Source organism: Stenella coeruleoalba (genome assembly GCF_951394435.1).
Source record: "Stenella coeruleoalba genome assembly, chromosome: X".
NCBI lineage: Eukaryota > Metazoa > Chordata > Mammalia > Artiodactyla > Delphinidae > Stenella > Stenella coeruleoalba.
Window position 1 is genome coordinate 38,162,988 of NC_137152.1, and position 21,428 is coordinate 38,184,415.

Here is a 21,428-nt window from a genome sequence, read left to right on the forward strand (position 1 = left end):
TATACCCCCACCTATCGATCCTCTACCTATCTACCTAGCAATCCATTTGTCCATTTATTCATCCAGTCACCTATCCATCCATTTATTTCCCAACCTATCCATCACCAATCCATGCAACCTTCTACTTATTTATCAATCAGTCCATCCAACCACTTATCCATCCTCCCATGCATCTACTCATCCACACCCACATCCCGTACACATTCACCCACATACATATCTGCAGATATTTCTGCTCCATTCAGTTTGAGAGGCTGGTCAACAGTGACTGGAGACAGGCTGGGTGAGGGTGGGGGAAGGAGAGTAAAGTTGCAGCCAGAGACCACCCTCCCAGTTCCAATGGTATAACCTCCCCACCCCCAGCACATCCCTCATGGTTGGAAAGAATCAGAGCAGACAGTCAGTGGGTGGGCCAGTCTGGCCAGATGGTATTTTGGCTGCACAGCTTTTACACACACACACACATGTTGCTAGAACGCTGAACATGGACCGTGCCCCACCCAGCATCCCCAATCCCAAATGCAGAGTAGCCAGGCTTCCAGACATAAATTAAAAAATAAAATAAAATTAAAAAAGAGTTGGTCTCTGGGAGGGAGAGCTCATGCAGAGATGAAGGCAAAGGCCCCTGGGAGCCAGGGCCAAGAAGGAGGAGAATCCCTGCCCCTCCCCTCAGGATTCCCCACTCCCCAGGGGCCTCGGCCCTAAGACAGGGTCACTAACGCCAGCCACCAGGCCTCCAACCCCTTTAATGTCCAGTCTCCCAACCTATCTGATTTTGGCGCTGGCCCCCATTTTCCCACCACAGCCCAAGGGAATGGCGGGTGGGGAAGGGAGGGAGTGGGTGCAGCCTGCAGGTCTTTAGCTGGCTTCTCCCGGCTCTAGGTCTGGGTCGGGGGACCCCACGCACTCCTTGCTGAGCCGCACAATTTCCTGGGACAGAACTTCCATGTCCTAAGAAACAAATGAGCCATCAGGAGTCAGAGAAGGTGGCAGGCGATGGCACCCTCATCAAGCCTTTGTGTCATCCTTCTCATCCCATCAATGCCCAGCTATGTCTAGCCTGAGACAGGAAGGTATTTGGAGCAGCTCCCAGAGCTCCCAGCAGTGGGCTGGGCTCGGAAAAGGTGTGTGTGGTGTGTGTGAGGGGGTGAGGAGTGCCCGGAGCTAGGGATATGGACATGGGAGTGGATCATCTGCTCTGTGTGGTGAGGCTGGAGGACATGACCCCTACCCCTGCCACCTTCTTGTCTCTAAATGGTGAGCTTGCTTCTCAGAGGCAGGGGCCGGACTTGCATCATTTCTGACTTCCCCCAGAGATGGGGAAATACTTGGGTGGCAGGATGGGTGAGTGGACACGTGGGTGGATGCATGGGAGATCCATGGTAGGCAAATAGGTGGAAAAATGAACTGTTCAGAGGACAGATGGAGGACAACAGGTAGGCAAGCAGGTCGCTGGGTGGGTGGGTAAAAGGTAAGACAAGGGGTGACTGGTGAGTAGGTAAGAGAGAGTGATGCATCAGGAAATGGGTGCAGGGGACTTCCCTGGTGGTCCAGTGGTTAAGACTCCACGCTCCCAATGCATGGGGCCCGGGTTCGATCCCTGGTCAGGGAACTAGATCCCGCATGCTGCAACTAAAGATCCCACGTGCCGCAAAGACCCGGTGCAGCCAAATATTAAAAAAAAAAAAAAGGAGATGGGTGCAAAGGCATGGGCAGATGATTAGACGGGTAGCAGGGCAGATGGACAAATAGTAGGTGGGTTGATGGGAGAGTGGCTGAATGTGTGTATGAATGGATGAGTGGGTGGGTGCAAGGACAGAGGGAAGAGTGAAAGACTAAACTGATAGTGAGTAGGTTGACTGGAGGATGGGAAGATGAGGGGGAAGGAGTGCTTGGTGAATGGGGTGTGTGGAGAGGGGACTGACAGATGACCCAGGGGCTATGTGGCTGGAGAGACAAAGGGGTAGACTGGTAGGCCACACTTGCCTTGTGCAAGTGCATATTCTTGGTGAGCTGTTCCTCCAGCATGTTCTGTAACTTCTTGTTCATCTCCCGAAGGTTCTCGTCGCCTGGCTTCACTAGGTCTCTCAGGACGCTGCCCAGCCCACTACGGTCTGTGTGGCCTGCTGCCACAGACACATCTGCAAGGGCCCAGGCTGAGAATCACCCCCTCGGTCGAGCCGAAGGAGAGACAGAGACAGAGCAGGAAAGAGGGAAACAGAGAGTGGGGGAGAAAAATGGGGGGGGAGAAGCCATCTAATGGAGGAAGCAGAGGCTTTGCCATGTGAGACCTGGCTTCACTTACTAGCTGTGCGGCCCTGAGAAATGGGGTTAGGAACTAACTCATGGAGCTGGAAAAACACATATCTGTATGCAAAGCACAGAGCACACAGTCAGCTCTCAGCAAGCGTCAACTGGTATTATTCTGATTAATGAGGAAAAAACAGGGAGAGGAGAAGATCTGAAAGAAGGGAACAAAAGAAATAAAAATGGGGGATGGAGGAAGGAAGAGGAGAAAGGAGGAAAGGGGAGGAAGAGCGGAGAGAAGGACCCTAAAAGGGATATGCATCCAGAGAATGTAAATTTCCAGAGGTGGAACCATTTAGACAGGCAGTAGGAACAGTGAGACAAGATGAAGGGGGGATGGGGCAGAAAGAAGAGAAGGGAGAGAAAGCAAAGGAAGAGACACAGGGAGGAGAAAGGACAATGGGAATGACGGAGAGACACTAGAGAAAGGAGAGTGGAGAGACGACAGAGACTCAGACAGGAGGGAGGAGCCGAGACAAGAGATGGAATACAGAGCAAGACACACAGGTCCTGGCCTGCCTGGCTCTTCCCTCTAGCACCTGTGGTCTCGGCAGTAACTTTGGTGAGTTCCGTAAGGAGAGGAGAGAAGCCGCAGCTCTGGACACTGGGGAAGGAGGGGGTAGGTGAGGGGCTGGACGAGGGGTGAGGGCTGGGGAGGGGCACTGACCAATCCGGCTGTCCATGACATAGGTCTCGATGATGGCGCTCTTCCGGCAGAGGTCCTCTGCCATGGACGCACTGCTCACCTCCAGGTGCTTCACCTGCAGGGTGGCCCAGCCCACCTCAGGCCCTCAACTGTGCATGTTCACCCATGAGGAGGGGCCTGGCCAGATATTGCCCCACCCCCACCCCCCACTCCTGCCACCCCGGCCTCCTCCCCAAGGGCAGGCCAAGAGGGGACGAGCAGGCAGACAGCACCTTCTCCTCCAGCATCCACTTTTCCTGCTGCGTCTCTGCCAGGCGCTGAAAGAGCTCAGCCACTTCCTCATCTGACAGCTCTGCTGGCCGCGGGGGCTGGGCCTGAGGGCTGCTGGATAAGGACTGCGGGGAAGAAGGCAGAGAGGCCAGCCCAGGCTCAGTGCCGACACCCCAGATAGGATCAGGGGCTGAGAAGGAGAACCAAGCCAGGGTGGGCTTTGCAACTGGGGCTGCAGACAAACTGCAGACAAGCCTCGGCACCCTCAGAGACTCTGGATCCCCCTTTGCCTTTTAAAGGGGGAGACAGGAACCACCACACCATAGCCTTATTGAGACCATGAAGAGAGAGCCTATAACAAATGAGCTCTCACTTCCAGTTGACAGGAAAACTAGGGGAGAGAGAAATGAGCTGAATGATACCACTAGGAAGCCAGCAGGAAAATCCCAAAGGTGGGACATTTTCTTCAGGTCAACTGGGCTGGTCTCTTCTACAGGTTGATGTCATGAAAAAAATGGATCACACTAGATTCAAGAGACTTAAGGCACATAAAGCAACCAGATGCAGCAAATGTGCTCTGAAATTGAATGCTGGTTTCCATAAAACCAGCAATAAAGCACTAGAGAAATCTGACTAAGGTCAAAGTATTCAAAAAGATGAAAATTTACCAAATTGGGAGGGTAGAGATCAACAGGTTACTTGTAGTCTTATTTAGGTTTAAAAAAAAGAGAGAGAGAGGTCTAGAACGGTATGAACTAAGGATTTATAGTGGTGATCTCTGTATGGTGAAGATGTGATTTCTTTGGATTTTTAAAAAAAATCTTTGCTTGTGTTTTTTAAACTTTTCTACAATGTATACATACTACTTACAGAATGATAAAAAGGTTATTTCCAAATAAAAGTGTCTGGCAAGGAAGCTGACACAGACAACAATAATAATAAGTGATAATTATGAGTTGGAAAAAAGGATCTCCCACATGGATAATGCACCTACTATGAGCCACATATTTTATAGCACCAGGAAAGGTGGAATTAGCCCAAAGATGATGAAACAGAGGGTCAGAGAGAATAATTTGTCCATCCCCCATTTAGCAATCTGAATCCAAGTTGGTGAGCTTGAGGAAAAGTTGACAAGAAAATGTGTGTGCTGGGCCCAGAGTAGAAGATGGCTGCAGGGGAGGGAAAAAGGAGGGCCCAGAATTTGGGTAGAAGCTGGGGCTGTAGGTTCTTCCCTGCCCCTTACCCTGGCTGGAACAGTCGAGCTCTCCTTCTCCCGCAAGATCTCGCGGTAGCTGAAGGATGAGATGCTACTGCTGTCCCCAGTCTGGGTCCGGCTTGGTGAATTCATCTCTGATAGAACCAGCTCCTCGAGCCCTGGGCAGAGAGGGAAGAGAAATCTGAGCCCCAATCCCCCAGGGTCCCAGGGCACCGACTGGCAAGAAGAGGCAGAAATAGATTTGACAGAGGTGGAGAGAGGCAAAGAGACACTCAGGCATGGGTAACAGTGGAAGCCGACAGTAGGGTAGGGAAAGGCAGAAACCGAAAAAGGAGCTGCCTCTCTAGGCAAACACACACCACAAGTGAAACAAAGGTGAAGATGGGGAGACAGATGGTGATGTGGACACACATGGGCATAAAGTGGTGAATGCACTCAGACTCAGGGTAAAGACAGCTGAAGAGGGCAGAGGGGCACCCCTATGTGCAGAGAGAAGACCCCAGAGAGACAGCAAGCCAGAGCTGATGATAGAGGCAAACAGAGACCCTGGCTAAGGACACTAGTCAGAGCAGAGACAGAGAGAGAAAAGATGGCGGCAGACTCGTAGCCATGCACCTAAATCTGAATTTCACCTAATGGACGGATAGAATGTATGGCACACAATTTTGAATCTGTTTGTTGATCTGTACACCAATCTGTAACAGAACAGAAATAAAAGTCCTCCCTTATAAAGAGAGGTAACTTCAGGAGACCGAGTGCCTCAGCGAGACATTGATTTGGTAAGAGATACACCCGTTTTTGCCATGTCACTTGAAACACAGCCACTAAGCTTGTGTCTCTGTTCTTGCAGCTGCTTCTGGGTGTCAGGGAGGGGGGCTGACACCACAAGCCAAGGATCTCCAGCAAGAGCAGGATGGCTGTGGAGGGACAGGGAGCACGTTTTCTCTCGTTTGTGATATGGGAGATGCACCAGAGCCATCACTGCATCTTATTTATTTAAACATATGTAAAGGCCATTTCTTTCTTAAAAAAAGTCCAAGGCAACTCAAATTTTTCTGTTGTGTCTTCTGCCTTAAGTGGCAAAAATAACATGGATTTTAGCTGCATAATGATCACACGGTAGTGTTGCTGCCTGATTGTAAGTCTGTCTCCCTAGCTCAACAGGGAGCTCCTAGGGGACTGAGATTTGGGCGGGCCTCCTACCAGGGACCCTGGATGTGAGCGAGAGGGCTCAGTCCATATTTATAGAATGAGAGAATGGATACAAGAGACTTAGAGACTCTGGGTGAGGTGTGGGAGTGTATGAGGGATAGTGGGGAGACAAACAGAGACACAGCCGAGAGAGAAGAGAGACAGAGATAAAGGAACAGGGAGAAGAAAAAGGCAGGAGGAGAAAAGGAGAGAACTAGAAAGAGAAAGCCAGGAGAGAAAGGCAGATACAGAGATGACATGAGGAGGCAGAGAGAGACAGAAACAGAGAAGAGACACAGCAGAAAGGAGAGAGAGACACACAGAGAGAGATAGAGGAAGGAGGGACTTCCCTGGCGGCGCAGTGGTTAAGAATCCGCCTGCCAATGCAGGGGACACGGGTTCGAGCCCTGGTCCTGGAAGATCCCACAGGCCGCGGGGCAACTAAGCCCATGCACCACAACTACTGAGCCCACGTGCCAAAACTACTGAAGCCTGCGTGCCTAGAGCCCGTGCTCCGCTACAAGAGAAGCCACTGCAATGAGAAGCCCGTGGACCGCAACAAAGAGTAGCCGCCGCTCGCCACAACTAGAGAAAGCCCACGCGCAGCAACGAAGACCCAACGCCGCCAAAAATAAATAAATAAATAAATATATTAAAAAGAAAGAAAGAAAGAAACAGAGGTGGGACAGACGCAGAGAAAGGGTAAAAGACAGACAAAGTGCAAGAGGGACAGAAGACACAGGAGAGCCCTGCAGAGTGAAGTATAGGAAGCAGCCCCAGCCTTCAGACCCAAGCTCTGCCTCCCCACACTTCAGCCTCCCCTGCCATCCGGGTCCCTCACCTGAGCGGCTCTTGCTATTGGTGAGGATGTCCTGCAACCGCTCCTGCAGTTTATCCGCCCGTTTCCGCTCCAGGTGCAGCTGCCGTTTGAGGTCCTTGAGCTGTGGGGAACGGGGGAAAGATAGGGGCTGAGGCCCGGTGGGCCCACAGGTGGGGGAGGCCGCAGGGCAGGAGTGGGCCATGCTTGGACACCTTTCACCATCGTACCGCAGCACTGCCCTTCTTCTCCAGGATTCGCTGCCCATCCACCGTGTCCTTCACCTCCTGTGGGATAGAGAAAGCACAGCTGGTGGGTGCCAGAATGGCTGCATGCAGCGTGCTCCCTCCCTGCCCCATTACTGCATGCTGAGGCCCAGGATGTGTCGAGGGACTAGGAGGGACCAGTGGGTGACCTGCTTCAGGCTGCTGATGGTCTTCAGGTGGCAGTCCCGCTCCTCCTGGGCCTGTTGGAGCTGATCCCGCACACCCTGCAGCTCCTCTTCCTTGCTCTGCAAAGCAGAGGGCAGCTCAGGCCGCAGCTTGGGAAACCTCAGTCCTCCCACCAGAGAGGAATGCCATCATGCAATGGGCACCTTCAGCTCGCCGGCGTGCTGCTCCCGACACTGCTTGAGGGCTTCCTCTTGTTCCTGCTGCTGCTGCTGCAGAGATTCCTACAAGACAAGTCCCAGGTCTGGCCACGGCCCCCCCAGAGGACGTCACACCCCCCAGAGGACATCACACCCAGTGAGCGGTGTGAGGGATTGCAGCAGGGCCCCTGCGTATGCAGAGAAGAAACAGAGTGTCACGTTGAGGGCTGCGCCATTCACATCGAAGCCCAACATCTGCATTTACATCTTACTTTACTTAATAAAACATAACGTAGCGCTTACTGCACACCAGGAATGTTGTAGGGATTTTACATATATTAACTCAGTTTATATAACCCTCCCGTAATACCTAGACAGCCGGTATTATTGTTATCCCTTTTTTTACGGATGTCGAAAAACGGGCCACAGAGAAGTAAATAACTTGCCCAAGGCAAGTTATTTACTTGCCCTGTCTGGGCTAGAAAGCAGCCCAGACAGGATTCAAACCCAGGCAAACAACTGGCTCCAGCATGTGTGCTCTTCACTGCTACGTGACACTGCCTCTTATGTATTACCATGAGTTTTCCAGAAAATGGTAGTAAAAGTTCTGGTTGCATCAAAATTAGAATTATTATATTATAATAATCTTCCGACAGAAGTACAATTTCAGAAGGAAGAGGTGCCTTTTCAAATTTGCACATCTGACATTCTGCCCTACTGATTGATGGCCATGGCCTGATCCCCTCCAGAGGGCTGCTGTTGAGCCAGGGGGCGCTGTGGGGATGCCCAAGTCCAGAGCCTCAGAAAGTTCCAGGGCCTGACCACTTCCAGTCCCCTGCTTTGACATGCATACCCCCCAACCAGCCTCTGCACCAACTCACCTCAGCCTCCTTCAAGCGCCGTTCAAACCAGCCCTTGGCTCCATCCATGGAGTGTACCTGAGCTTGAAGTTCTTCCACTGTCTGCTGGAGAGTCTCCAGCTCCCGCGTTCGGGCCTGCAAGAGGGCAGAGCAGCAAGGGCCAGGTGGAGGAGCGGGCGCCTCACTCACGCCATCCCCTGGCCCATCAGCAAGGCTACGCTCCCCAGGTTTTAGACGCAGAGAGGCATTATCATCTGCCCACCCACCTTCTCCTCGCGGATCTGCCCGCGCAGCTCCTCCTCCTGCCGCTTCTTGTCTTCATGTAGCTCACGGAGCTCACGCTCGTAGCGGGCGCGCACCCCCAGCACCTCCTTCTCGTGCCGTAGTCGGACTGCTCCCAGCTCCTCCTTGTGCTGGGACTTCTCCTGCAGCGTCTCCATGGCTAGCTCATCCAGCATGGCCTTCCGCTTCTCAGCACTCTGGCACCCAGGAGAGGGGGGCAGGAGGAGGTCAGTCAACCTCCTCCCCCCACACCAAACAAGGCCCAAGGAACAAGCCGAAGTCCACCTCCTCCCCATCCCAACTGAACGGCTAAGTCACTCACCCGTCCTCATGGAACTGGTCACTTTCTGTGCCCTCCCATTCCCGTGGGCTTGCCCACATCACCTGGCCCCCTGCAGACTGGGCCTCCCCCTGTGGTGTTGCCCACCTTACGAGCCTCCTGTAGTTCCTGGGTCAATTGCTCCTTCTCCTGCCCGAGCTCCTGAAGTTGTTCCAGCAGCCGACTATTGGCTCGCAATGACTCCTAATGTGGGGACAAAAAGGGTGAGTTTGATAAACAGGTCCCAGGAGGTGCTGCGCACCCAGGACATTTCTGGTAGAACATCTCCCTTAACCCTGGTAAAGTGGGTGATGTTCTATTTCTAGATGAGAAACATGGCAGAGGCTGCTAGCTGCTCCCCAGCATTCATTCTCCTGCTATTATTCCGGTTTCTATTGTGGAATCTGAATGGCTATCCTAACTAACTGAAGAGGCTCAGTCTCAAGTGAAATGACTTGGTCTAGAACACACAGGTGCTAATAAGTTCGGGAGTCAGACTGGAACCCAGGTCCACCTGACTCCATGGTCTTCCCACAGCACCTCATGGGAAACTCCACTGAGCCAGGACTAGGGAACTAGGAGGAGACAGGTCAAAGCCAGAGGCGTCACCTGGAGCTGGGAGTTGAGGTCATCTTTCTGTCCCATGAGGTCCTCATACTCAGTCTGCCGCTGCTGCAACTCAGCTGTCAGCCCAGCAGTCTGTTCCCGGAGCGTATTCAGTTCTTGGGTCTTTGCTGTTTGGATCTGGAGAGAGTGGTGGTGATGGAAAGTGGAGTGAAAGGGGCCCCAGGGGCCAGTCACGGGGTGTTCCAGGGAGACAGGGAGAGAGGTGGAAGGAGAGCCAGGAGTAGAGAGAGAGTATTTCAAAGAGAAAAGCAGTGAGAGAAAGAGATCAACAGGGGATTGGTAAGTGTGGTATATTCATACAATGAAATAGTACACAGACAAAGTAGAACAGATCAGTGCTACATATGGATAAACCTCACAGATATAACGCTTCAGGAAAGAAGCCAGACATAGATTGGGTGTCTGATTCCATTTACATGAAGTTGAAAAGCAAGCAAAACTAATCTATGTTGCTAAAGGTCAGAGGAGTGGTTACTTCTGGGGAAGCATTGATTGAGAAGGGGTAAAAGGGACCTTCTGGGGTGCTGAAAATGCTCTATATCTTCATCTGGGTGGTGGCTACATGGAGACAGATAAATATACAGACAGGGATAATTCACTGAGTGTACACTTAAGATTAGCACACTTCTTGCAGTTTACTGGAGAGAAACTAGAATGCAAAAAAAAGCAGGGATGGATGTCCAGAGAGAAGAGGGGTGGAAGCCAACAGAAAGGAGAAGCTGAGAATGAAACAGAAACAGAGGCAGGAGAACAGCATGAGGTCCAGACGACGTTGCCCCAATGTGGATCAAAAGCAGAGGGAGATGGGGAGCTGCGGAGGGATCGGCGCAGGCTCCCACGTGTCCTGTACCTGCTCCAGGGCAGCCAGGCTAGTCCTCAAGGCATTGTTCTCAGCCAAAAGTCCTTCCACTTGTTCCTGCGCATCCGCACTCTGGATGGACACCTGGCCCCACCCCCACAACGAGTGAGAGTGGGTCCAGAACAGGAGGACAGGACCTACCCGCAGCCAAGAAAGAAAGGACACACATACACACACCCACGAGAACGACGACCAGGGGAAGCAGGACCCTGGGGCCTTGCCTGCCTGTACAATACCCACTGAGGCTGCCCCCACCCTCACCCCCACCTCCCTGAGCCCGCTCAGTACAATGTACCTGATCTTGTAGGGCTCGCAGAGCTGCCGCATGCTCCAGGAGCTCCCCCTGCCGCTGATCTCTCAGCTCTGCCAAGCTCTGTGGGGACCACGTCAGGGGAGCCCATTCCAGACCTCAGCCTCCCCTGGGGTACATATGACCACACAGACTCCCTCTCTGACCACCTGGCAGCATGCTGCCTAAGTACTTGAGGGCCTTGGACTACCCAGCCATCAGAGATCTCAGGCTCACCCAGACTCTTGGTCATCATCCCCAGGGGCCTCACACACCCCTGTATCCCAGTTCTAAGCACCCCAGAAACCACCTAGGCTCCTGGGGATTTCAAATTCACTCAGTCCCCATCCATAAGATGGTCTCACACTCAGCCAGATTCCAGCTCAGAGGCCCCAGGATTCTCAGACACACCCAACCCCCAGGGACTACAGCTTCACCCAGATTCCTGACCCCAACCCCCAGGGGTTTTAGACACAGGCAACCCCCATGTCTCTAGTTCCCAAGTGTCTCAGACCCACCCAAACTCACCACCCCAGATCCTATAGATTTCAAACTGATACAAGTGTGTAGTTTCCAGCTCCTGGTGAGGTCTCAGACTGATACCACACCTGCCACTCCTGTCCCCAGTCTCTGGGGATTTTCACACCCGGTTTTACCCAGACTTCTGTCCCCAGCTCCTAGGGGCTTTAGTTAGACCCACAAGCCATCATAGCCCCCAATCCAAGGGACCTGAGACTCACTCACTCTAAGGGGAAGGCTGGAGGCTTTAAAGTCACCCAGCCGCCAACCCTTAGGAGCCTCAGACCTACCTAGACTTTTGCTCCAGTCGCTCGATGTCTCAGACTCACCAGTTTTTTATTCACAGCCCCCAGGGACCACCAACTCACATGATCCAACTTCCTAGGTGTCTTAAGACCCAAACCAGCCCCCAAGCTCTGAGGGTCTCAAATGCACTCAGACTCCAGGCCCAACTGTCTTACCCTTGAAAGTCTTATATCCACACAGCCCCCATAGGTCTCAAAGTTACCCAACCTCCAGGGAGTTCAGACTCACTCCAAACTCCTGGTCCCAATCCAGTGACCACAGATTTCTCCAGATTCCTGTCTCTAATCCCCTGGAGTTTCAGATTCATCCAAACCTGTGGCACATAGGCCCCTAGTCCTCAGCCCCGCTGAGATCTTTAATTCATGCAGATTCCTAGCCCAACTCCTAGGGCTCTCGGGGTTCCCTAGTTCCCATTTTCCTAGCTCCTAGGGGGCCCAGGACCCATCCAGTCCCTATATTTCCAACACAGGAAATATCAGACTCCCCAACTAGCCTCCGTAGACCTCAGAGCTCCCCGGACTCCCAGCCCTGTCCCTATCCCAGTGATCTCAGAACCCAACCCCTTACCTGATTGGCAGCCTCAAGTTCCTGCTGCAGCTTCTGAGTTCGAGCCAACTGGGCTTTGAGATCAGCTTCCTTCCGCTGTTGTAACTCCTCAATCTTGTTCCTGGGGGTGATTGGTGGGAGGGAGGGGCACATTGACCACAGACTGAGGCCCAGTCTCCCAGCTCTGCCCCTGTGATCTTCGGTTAATCCTGCTGGGCACTGCCCCATTGTCCACCAATATCCCCAACCCTGGTAGTTACCGGCTGTCATTGAATAGCGTCTCCTTTTCTGTCTGCAGACGGCAAAAACTGGGCACAGAAAGACAGACATATATGGGTCCATTCCACAAGTCAATCCCCTCCTTAGTCCCCGCAAACCCCTTCCCCCCAGCTCTGGAAGAAAGAAATTTACCTTTCTTGTTTCTTTTTCAGTTTCTCGGCAAGCTGGAGTGGGGGAGGAGGGTACAGACAAGTGATAAGAATGAGAATAATATTAATAAAGACAAAAATTTACTTCATGTTTACAGACACTTCCTACTAAGTCCTTTATAGAAACTGGAATTTACTTTTGTTACCTCATGGAATCCTCAAAACAGTCCTGAGAAGTGAGCACCACTGGCTTTACAAATGGGAAACTGAGTCTCAGAAGGGTTAAATAATTTGGTTGCGCAGCTGGTCGGCAGCAAAAACATGACCTCTACCCAGCTCCTCAGGCTCCAAAGCCCAACATTTATGCCTCCGACCTATCGACCGATGGCCATGTCATAGAATAGCTAGGCTGGGAGGCCTGGAAAACAGGATCATGATTGGCTGCCTCACCACTGGGTCTCAAGTTCCTAAGGTAAGAGCCAGCAGTCTATAAATGCTTGGATGGATGGACGGATGGGTGGATGGATAGATGAATGAAAAAGCAGAGATCGGAGGACCCAGAAGGATGGGATGGGGCCTGCCATGCACAAGACATAGAAGGACCACATTAGCCCATTTCATATTGAAAGCAAATCTGAGACATAAATGAGAGTCTCTCCATTTCACAGATGACAAAACTGAGGCTTTGAAGAGATACTCTGCCCCTCTACCCTACCAGGGGAAGCATGGCAGGTGGGGAGTGGGTGGGGCAAAGTCCAGGGAAAGCTCGGCAGCCCCACCTTAGCAAGTTCTTCCTGCAGCCTGGATGTTTCAGCCTGCTTCAAGGTCTGCTGGGAAGGATGAGGGAGGGAGTTGTTATCAGCAAGCAGGGAGGTAAGGCCTGTGCCTTTCCCTGCCCTCCTGCCTTCCTAATCCATCAGCCCACAAGATGGTGATGTCACAGATAGCTCCGTGGGACCACAGGCAGAGCTAGGGCATCTGCCTGCCTCCTGGCACCCCAGCCCCAACAGACCCAGATTCACCTCCAAGCCTTGCAGTTGCTCCCAGAGCAGTCTCTTTTCCTCCTTCTCCATTTCCCATTTCAGCTCCACTTCTGCCAATGGCATGGGGGCCAGGACAGGGGAAGCTGGGCCCCCCAAGGGATCCCCTTGATCCTCACTGGCAGCTGGGGACCTCCCAGCCTCTTTCCCGTAACGCTCCTGCAGGGCTGGTGGGTAGAACAGAGACATATGATGGATGAAGTTGTCTCAGAAGACCCCTGACACACCTCAAATAGAAGGAGAACTGGCCTTCAACCCCTTAGGTAGCAGAAACCCTGCCTCAGTGGCCATAAGCCTACAAAACAAAGGTTCGCCCCCACCTCTCACAAATCTTTTAAGCCCCACCAACCACGGAAATCCTGTCTACCATCAAATCAGCCCAAGATAATTTCCCAAGCCCCACCCCCATCCCCAAGCCCCTCCCACAGCCCTCCAAGGTGATGCCCACCATCCTCCATTTACAGCTGAATCCTCCTATAACCTCTAATCCCCAGCCACATTCTACAAAGTCTCCTTCCTGATCACCAAACTACCACCCACCACCCCACAAGCCCAGCTGCTCTCCACAAGTCCACACATCAGGACACTCACTCCCACACTTTATCAAACTTTCTTTCAGCTTTCATCCCAGACCCCACTGACAACTTGGGCTCAGAATCTTCCTAACACTCCTTCATTCACTTTCTCCATTTAGCAAACACCTCCTTTCTGATGTTCAATCTGCTTATCAGTAACATTTGCTAGGTACCAGGTGCTGAACTAAGCTCAGAAATATATCACCTCTTATCTCTACTACAATTTTCCAGGTGGTAGACATCACTACATGCACTTCGTAGATGACAAAGCTTTGGCTCAGAGAGGTGAAATGCCTTGTCCAAAATCATACACTGGTTCATGGCAGGGCCAAGCCTGATTCTGAAGCCTTTTTCTTCCCCCAGGGAAGACAACACCTTACTCAAGCCCCAAGGTCCCCACATCCCCAGGAGGGTCTCCATGCACCTGCCACGTTCTTCTGCAAGGCTGTGTTCTCTGCCTGCAGTCTCAGCAGCTCCCCATCCACAAGGCTCCCGGCTTGGGTAGCCCCTGCCCTGGCAGCCCCATCCTTCAGTTGCTGGTTCTCCCGCTCCAGCTGTTCCATCTGGCTACAGAGCTGAGCAGGGGACAAGTGAGGTAGCAGAAGAGCAAAGAATCAGAACAACATTTGCTGAAATATACATAGCATTTGGCCCATGTACTTTACAATTCATTTAATTCCCATAACGCCCCTGTGATATAGAGGCTCTCATTACTCATTATCCCCACTTCACAGATAAGGACACTGAGGCACAGATGTTAAACAACCTCAAACTCAAACACCTGTTAAGTGACAGAGACATGGAAGATGGAGAATACTGAGAACAATTTTCTGCTTGCCCGCTTTCAACCTCACAGTTGCAATCCAAGACCGCAGGCTCCTCTGGAAGTTGCTGGTCCAAGATGTCAGCATCATGGATAGCCCCACTGCCAGCCTTCTTCTGTGGAGGGGTCTGCGTCTGGGAGCCGAGGCACCACAGACAGCTTTCAGAGCATTTCCAGGGTTAGCACTGCCCATGGCTCCCTCTCGTTAGCCCTTGGAGAGCCCGTGGAGAGGAGTACAACGCAAATAAAACTAAGCCAGCCCCCTGCTCAACTCCTGAAGAAAACACAGTTCACACGGCAGACCTGACAAGATCCTATGTCCCCATTTTCAGATGAGAAGACTGAGGCCCACAGAGAATTTTTATTTTATTGCCTGGGATATTTTCTACCCAGAACACCATTCCTTTCATCCAGTTCTTCACATGACTGACTTTTTTGCATCCTTCAGTGCTCTGCTCAAATGTTACCTTTCAAGTAGTATCCCCCAACACAGAAATTCCAATACTCTCTAGCACAGCATTGTTTGCTTCTTTCTTACCTAGCACGAATTGCAATTAAATTTACCTAACATGTTCTTAGTTTTTTAAATCTCTGAAAATGTTTGGATCATAAATTGTGATTCACAATTAAATTTTATTTTGTAACGTAGGTCATAAGCATAGATTCGGAAGCCAGACTGCTTGGATGTGAATTTCTACTCTGCCATTTCACCTTGGCACAAATTACTTCATCTCTAGGGGGCTCAGTTTTCCCCATCTGTCGAATAGGGATAGTAATGATATCTCATCGGTTTGCTGTGAGAATTAAATAAGTGAATAATGTAAAGCACATCAAACAGGACCTGGCACACAGTAAACACTATGTAACTGTCAGCTATCAGTGCTATTATTATTATTTGTTTACTATGTTATCATCTTTTTCCCCATCCCACCCCCAGAATAGAAGCTACCCAAGAGGGAGGACTATTTTGTACTGCTCACAACTATTTCCAGAACACAGAGCACATAGTGCGGGCTCAATAACTATTTGTTGAAGGAACAATTGAGCTGAAATATCTTGGCAAATAAGTGGTGGAGGCGGGCCTGGAACTCAGGTCTCCCTGTGAGCATTTCTAGCTTCCAGGAGGAGGAGGGGTAGTGCGAAGGAGGTTTTATACCTGGCTCAGTGCCTAGCCCAGGGCAGGTGCTGAGAAACATGAGCTGGGTTTATAGAGGAATAACTGTCCCTGCCTCGCCCAGCAAGAACCATGATACCACTGAGGCCAGAGGCAGGAAGCAGTGAGAAGTGAGGCGATGAGGTCAGCTGTTATGTGAGCACCAGGGGTTCTGAAATTTCGGGGATGAGGACCCACTGGGAGGTGTTGTCTAAAGAAGCAATGTGGTAAGACCTGCGGGTCAGGACAACCGTTATGGCTTGGTCTGGTAAAAGAAGCTAGAAGTGAGGAGACCAGCGAGGAGACTGTGGGAATACAGGTGGTAAGGGCTGAGGCAGGGCAAGGTCACAGGATGGATATAAAACTTTTAAAGAGTCAAGAAATATTTTAGAGGGAAAATGAATTAATAAAAGGATACTATCAGTAGCTAACACCTACATAGCTGATACTATGTGCAAGGCTCTGTTCTAAGTGGTTTATAGACATTAACCCATTCAATCCTCACAAAAGCCCTGCCAGGCAGGTGCTGTCATTATCATCTTTTCCATTTTAAATATTTGGGAACCAAGAAGCAGGAAGCTTAAGTGACTTGCTCAAGGTTACAGTTAGTAAAAGGCAGAGCCAAGAGTTTAATCTAGGCCTCTGGCTCTTAACTACTACTTACTAAATTGCCTCTGGTATTGTACCTACACAAAGGTTGTGTTTTTGGTTTGTTTTCTTTCTTAAGGTTTTGAGCCCTACATTCTCAGGTAGAGCCTTGGAAATACCTTTTTTGTTGCTGTGAGACTTTTTCCCTTACAACACATGAAAAACTTAGAAAAGGGAAGCAGCTCGAACATCTTTCCATCCCATACTAAGCATAAGAATTTTACCTAAGACCTCCCGACAACCTGGGGCTCCACAGCATCAGCCCCAAAATATACACAAGGAGACTTGAAGCTCAAAGGAAAGGAGTGACTTGGTCAGGAACCAGCTGACCTCATGGCTTGCAGCCTTCTAATCCCAGCACAGTGGGCGGTCCCATCTGTCAAATCACTGCCCCCCAGCAGAGATCGAGGCCCTGTTTCAGCACCATGGACAGTGACCCAGGGCCAGCCTCTGTCCAACCACCCTCAGCTGCCCTCCGGCTTCAGCCCAGGTGGCCCCTACCCCTTGGACCCCCCTCAACTATCCAGGGCACCAGCACCTTGCTGAACTCGGCCATAAGCGTGCTGTTCTGCAAACGGAAGTCCTCCTCCTGGCTGTGCAGCTTTGCCTGCAGCATCTCATTTTCACTCAGCAGCCCCTCGACTTCCTGCAGTGGCAGATGTGGGCCAGGTCTCCAACAGGGGTAGAAAGGATGGGGCAGTAGGGCAAAGAAACAGAGAGAGGGAGAAAATGACATTGGGGGAGAACATAGGGTACAGAGAATGAGATGGGTGAAATCAGGAGATACAGGGGGACAGACAGACATAGGAGGGATAAAAGAGGAGATAAGGAGGGAGGAGAGACATGGGGTAGAGAGAAGGGAAGATGTGGAAGGAGAAAGGGATGAGGGGAGACAGTGGGAGGAAAGAGAGGGGTATATAGAAATAGGGAAGAAAGGAAGCAGAGAAAGATGGGGAAAGGGGGTTAGATAGGGAAGGAGAGAGGGATGGGATGGGGGAGAGAGAAAAAAAGAAAAGGTAGGGCGACAGAGAGATAGGAACAGAGAGATCAACAGAGGGAGAACAGAGAGAGGGGGTCAGGGAAAGACATGAATCAGGAAGAGAAAAAGGAACAGGAGAGAGAGGAACAGGGGAGAGAGAAACAAGGAGTCAAGAGAGAGGAAGAAAGGGAAAGAAGGAAAGAGAGAAACGATGGCAGAGATAGGAACAGGTGGGGGAAAGAAAAAGAGAAGGTTGGGGAGAGAAACAAGAATCCGAGAGGAACAGAAAGACGGAGACAAAGAGAGACTCAGAGAGGAGGACACAGAGAAAGAAAGGGAGAAGGAAAGACATACAGAGAGAGGTGCAGAGTGAGAGACAAAACAGGAGAACAAAGATAGACACAAAAACACATGGCAGGGAGGTAGTCACAGATGCAAGCACACACACAGAGAAAGAAAGGCCAGTACCAGGAGATCCCAGCATACAGAAATATCCCCTCTAAGACAGTCTCCCAGACACATTTACCCGCCAGGGGTCCCCTTACCTGAGCTTTCTTGCTCTTGCTCAGTGCCTAAAGGTGAGGGAGGTGAGAAGAGAGATAAGGTGACCAGAGATGGACTCCCTCACTAGGGTATGGAGATACTGTGGCAAGTGTCAAGGGGGGACCATGATAACAGGGGGTGAGGGATGGGGGTGTCTTTAACCACAATTTGTAGCCCACAGGAATGATGGAGTGAGTGGGTGAATGAGGAGCACCCTGCTTACATCCTTTCCTCTAAGCTCTTGAGGCTTTTCATGGGTCTTAGTATTTAACCCTTCATAGGCTGGATCTCCGGACTCAGAAATTATGGCTTCACTGTTCCATCTGTCCAAACACATCTATGTGGATCCCTCCCATGCACCGTGGAAACTGCTGTTCTCCTGCTGGGCAGCTGAGGGCATTGCCAGGTTGGGAAATCAGTACCCTACCAAAGAGAAGCCTAGCTTTCTGACTGCCAGACTTTCTGCATTCTGTGTTCCTTCATCTAACAAATATATATGGAGAACATACTGCGTATAACATTGTACTATGCATGGGGACAGAGCAGTGAAGAAAGAGACAAAGGAGGGCCTTGAATGCCTTGAGGGGCCATGATAGGTTATATGCTATCTCATCTTCAAAGGATTTGAGAGGTAGGTTTAGTCTCACTTTACCAACAGGACCAGGACAGGGGTGGGGAATAGGAGCACAAGGCAGGAGTATGAGTGGGGGACAGGAGGCAGGTTCAAGGCAGACTTACTGATAGATTTGATTATTTAGTTAGAAATCAGTGAATGAGAATGAGTAATTGAAATTAAAAATGAATTAAGAGTAAATGAAAATTAATTAATAAATTAAGCAGACCTAGATAAAATTACCAAACAAAGGAGACTTCCATGAGAAATTTTTGAACGACTAGTGACAGCATGTAACATTAGGCCTGGTTCACTGTAGGTGCTCACTGGACAGATGAATGAGTCAGATGGCTACAGGGAACACATGGGTGGGTGAGTAGGTGGAAGGAGGTACCTTCTGAGCTTTGTTGAACTCCTTATCCAGGTAGGCGACCTTCTGTCGAAGACTGGTAAGTTCTGGTGTGGGGAAAGCAGGGAGTCTCAGCCTCAGTCAGCGGTAAGGAGCTGAAAGGTCCTCCTGCCAGGCCTCTGAGATTTTTTCCCCTTGGCCTCTGTCCTCCAAAGCCACCCCCATCTAATGAGACCCTCTTGGCTCACCAACACCATTCTTGCGTAGTTCATCTGAAAGCTGGTAGTTGTTTGTCCGGAGTTCTAGGAGCTGAGCCTTAGGGAGAAGCAGGGAAGGAAATGACTTGGCAGGAATGTGCCCCCTACCCTCATGAGGAGAGAACCAATCCCCTGAGCCCTACAGACCCTGCTGCCCTCCATGCGCCTCTTTAGTCACTCCTAAGACCCGTGCCTGCTTCATCCCAAATAAGTCCAGCCACTCAGCCTGTCCCACCTTCTCCAGTTCTACTTATATAAACACAGTCAGCCTCACCTGTCTCCCTGCTGCCTCCATCTCTCCCCTTCCAATCCAGCTGTGCCCTCAGGCCATGACAGAGTGCTGACCCAGTCAGTCTCTTGCTCATGTGTGTTCCATGCCCAAAGGATAAAGTCTGCCTCTTCATCTGGACTGGCCTCGTCACACGCTAAACACTGTTCTGTCTTCTGTCAGAGGTGTTGTCTATCCTCTTGGCCAGAGTAGGGGGCAGGGGATTGCCTTCCTCCCTCTTTCCCAAGGGAAGAGAGCCTGGTATTATGACCAATTTCACTGAGTAAAAGGGGGCTTCCCAGGGTCCCCACCCCCAAGGCTCTCAAAATATGTCCAGACCCCTTTCAAGAATTGAGGGAAAGTGAAGTATGGGCCATTCCAAACAGCATATCCCTACCTACCAGCCCTGTAGGTGCTGAGGCCAATTCTTCCCAGACCACCATCCCTTACCCCACCAGGACCTTTCCCTCTCTCCCACGGCACCAGCCTCCATCCCTGGGTGGTCTGCTAAAGGTGAGAGGGCTTGGCCTCTACAGAATCTTTCCTGCCCCTGTCCTCTCCCAGAGCCAGTGATCTGTCTCCCCCAGTCCTGATCCAGTTGGAACACCCCTGGCACCCACTTACAGTGTCTATCCATCAGAGCCCAATGGTTTTCCCTTCACTCATGACCAATAGAATCAATCTTCCTCATTCAAGGATCCCCTATACCCCTCAAGATCTCCCCATTCATAATCCAATGGGATGACGTTATACCCTTCAGGGTTTTTCCCCCACAAGGCCTTGGGTGGGCCAGTTGGATTACTCTTACTCACATGGAATACTCTGCACAAGTTACAGGGGCCTTCCCCTTTTTTGGTCCAATTATCTCAGTCTTCCACCCTCAGGGTCCCTCACATAGTGACAACTGGTTTCCTTCATTCAAGGATGAATGGATTACCTGCTCTTACTCGGAGTTCCTCCTGTCCTCCCACAGGACCCTACGCAGGGTTTCCCCCTTTCAGTCTCCACACAAAATCCAATGGCCTTCCCCAGGAAGGAATTCTCTCAACAAGGGCCCACTCTGGCCTTTCAACCATCTCAGAGTCCCCCCAAAAAGAATCAAGTGGTCACAGAACTCAGTCAGGGTACCTCTCCACAGACTGGTGATTTCCCCTCCACGCAGTCCAAGGTATCACTCTTTCACCTCCTCTGGTCCTCTCTCCAACAAGGATTAATCGTATTACCCATTCAGGGCCTTCTTCACCCCACATCTAATGGGATCACCCGTAATCATCCAGTGGTACTGCCCTCTCTTGGGATCCGCTACCACCCCTCGCACAGGAGCTCCACCTCCCAGGAACAATGACATGTGGGGTCTTTCCCCAGTCCCCTGACATAGTGGTATCTCCCACAAAAACGTCCACCTCCCACCGATAATGGTATTGCCCTCTCCAGGGCTCCCCCCACCACGAAGCAAACAGCCCAACACCCGCTTCCTTCCTCTCCAGGCAAAAATGGTTTCCCCCTCTCAGGATCTCCTTCCCTCAAACCCCAGCATTACCGTCACCCACCCAAGGTGTCCCCCGCACGGGCCCAAAGGTCTCGTCCCCTCCAAGTCTGAGTAAGGTATCGCCCACGCTAGGACTCTCTCTTCCGCCCACAAGGCTAACAGAATCCATCCCCTCAGAACCCAATTGTATCTCGGAATCCAGTAGTCTCACCACTCGGAGCCTCAGTTTCCCTTCTCCAGACCAACCCCTTAGGCTCAAGGTCCATCCCAACCAACCCCTGCACAAAGCCGGTGGGACGATCTTTCTCTTCCCCGCCCTCCCGTCGCCTAGCCCGGTGGTCTTTTCCCCGGCGAGCGGCACCTGCATCCGTTGAAACTCCTCCTCAGACAGAGCTTGCGCCATGTTCCTCCCCCCCCACCCCCCCAAGAGCTTTCTGCGCAGACGCAGTTTGTCCCTCCTGTCAGTAGTATTAAGGTCGGACCAAACCACTGGGCAGGAATAGAGGGGGGAGGAGTCTACTCCGGAAGTTCAGCATTTTGGAAAACAAGAGAAGGAAACTGACAGGTTAGGTGAATTGCAATGTAATATTTTACCAGAATCAAGGTCATTTGTTCTGGCTTTTGAGCTCTCATAGACTACTCATTGTGATGCGACACTATGGCATCCCTGTGTCATGGGT

At 51.3% G+C, this 21,428-nt stretch overlaps 1 protein-coding gene across 2 annotated transcripts; it reads right to left on the reverse strand.

The window, feature by feature from the left end:
* Positions 1-434: 434 nt before the first annotated feature.
* GRIPAP1 (GRIP1 associated protein 1) lies at positions 435-21,190 on the reverse strand. 2 transcript variants are annotated; one of them, XM_079910796.1, is made up of 26 exons: positions 21,110-21,190; positions 18,983-19,049; positions 18,780-18,841; positions 17,775-17,801; positions 16,789-16,896; positions 14,051-14,201; positions 13,034-13,218; positions 12,791-12,838; positions 12,055-12,086; positions 11,904-11,951; positions 11,665-11,764; positions 10,279-10,356; positions 9,975-10,067; positions 9,107-9,241; positions 8,606-8,701; positions 8,163-8,375; positions 7,918-8,031; positions 7,043-7,120; positions 6,863-6,958; positions 6,678-6,734; positions 6,472-6,571; positions 4,467-4,597; positions 3,226-3,348; positions 2,975-3,068; positions 1,987-2,141; positions 435-951 (listed from the first exon to the last, which is right to left on the reverse strand). In XM_079910796.1, exons 1-26 carry the CDS (start codon positions 21,149-21,151, stop codon positions 859-861), a joined length of 2,526 nt encoding a protein of 841 aa, XP_079766922.1. In that variant the 5' UTR covers positions 21,152-21,190; the 3' UTR covers positions 435-858. The 2 variants fall into 2 exon arrangements, with proteins under 2 accessions (XP_079766922.1, XP_079766921.1); XM_079910795.1 differs by lacking the exon at positions 21,110-21,190 and adding an exon at positions 19,266-19,434.
* Between the last annotated feature and the right edge of the window lie 238 nt (positions 21,191-21,428).

Bases quoted from the DNA above. Each gene is read 5' to 3' on its own strand.
- GRIPAP1 (XM_079910796.1), bottom strand. From the start codon at position 21,151: ATGGCGCAAGCTCTGTCTGAGGAGGAGTTTCAACGGATGCAG. The intron at 13,219-14,050 runs GTGCATGGAGAC...TCTACCCACCAG, and splicing joins CTTGCAGAAGAACGTGGCAG to CCCTGCAGGAGCGTTACGGG. The intron at 12,087-12,790 runs GTGGGGCTGCCG...CCCCCACTCCAG, and splicing joins TGCAGGAAGAACTTGCTAAG to CTTGCCGAGAAACTGAAAAA.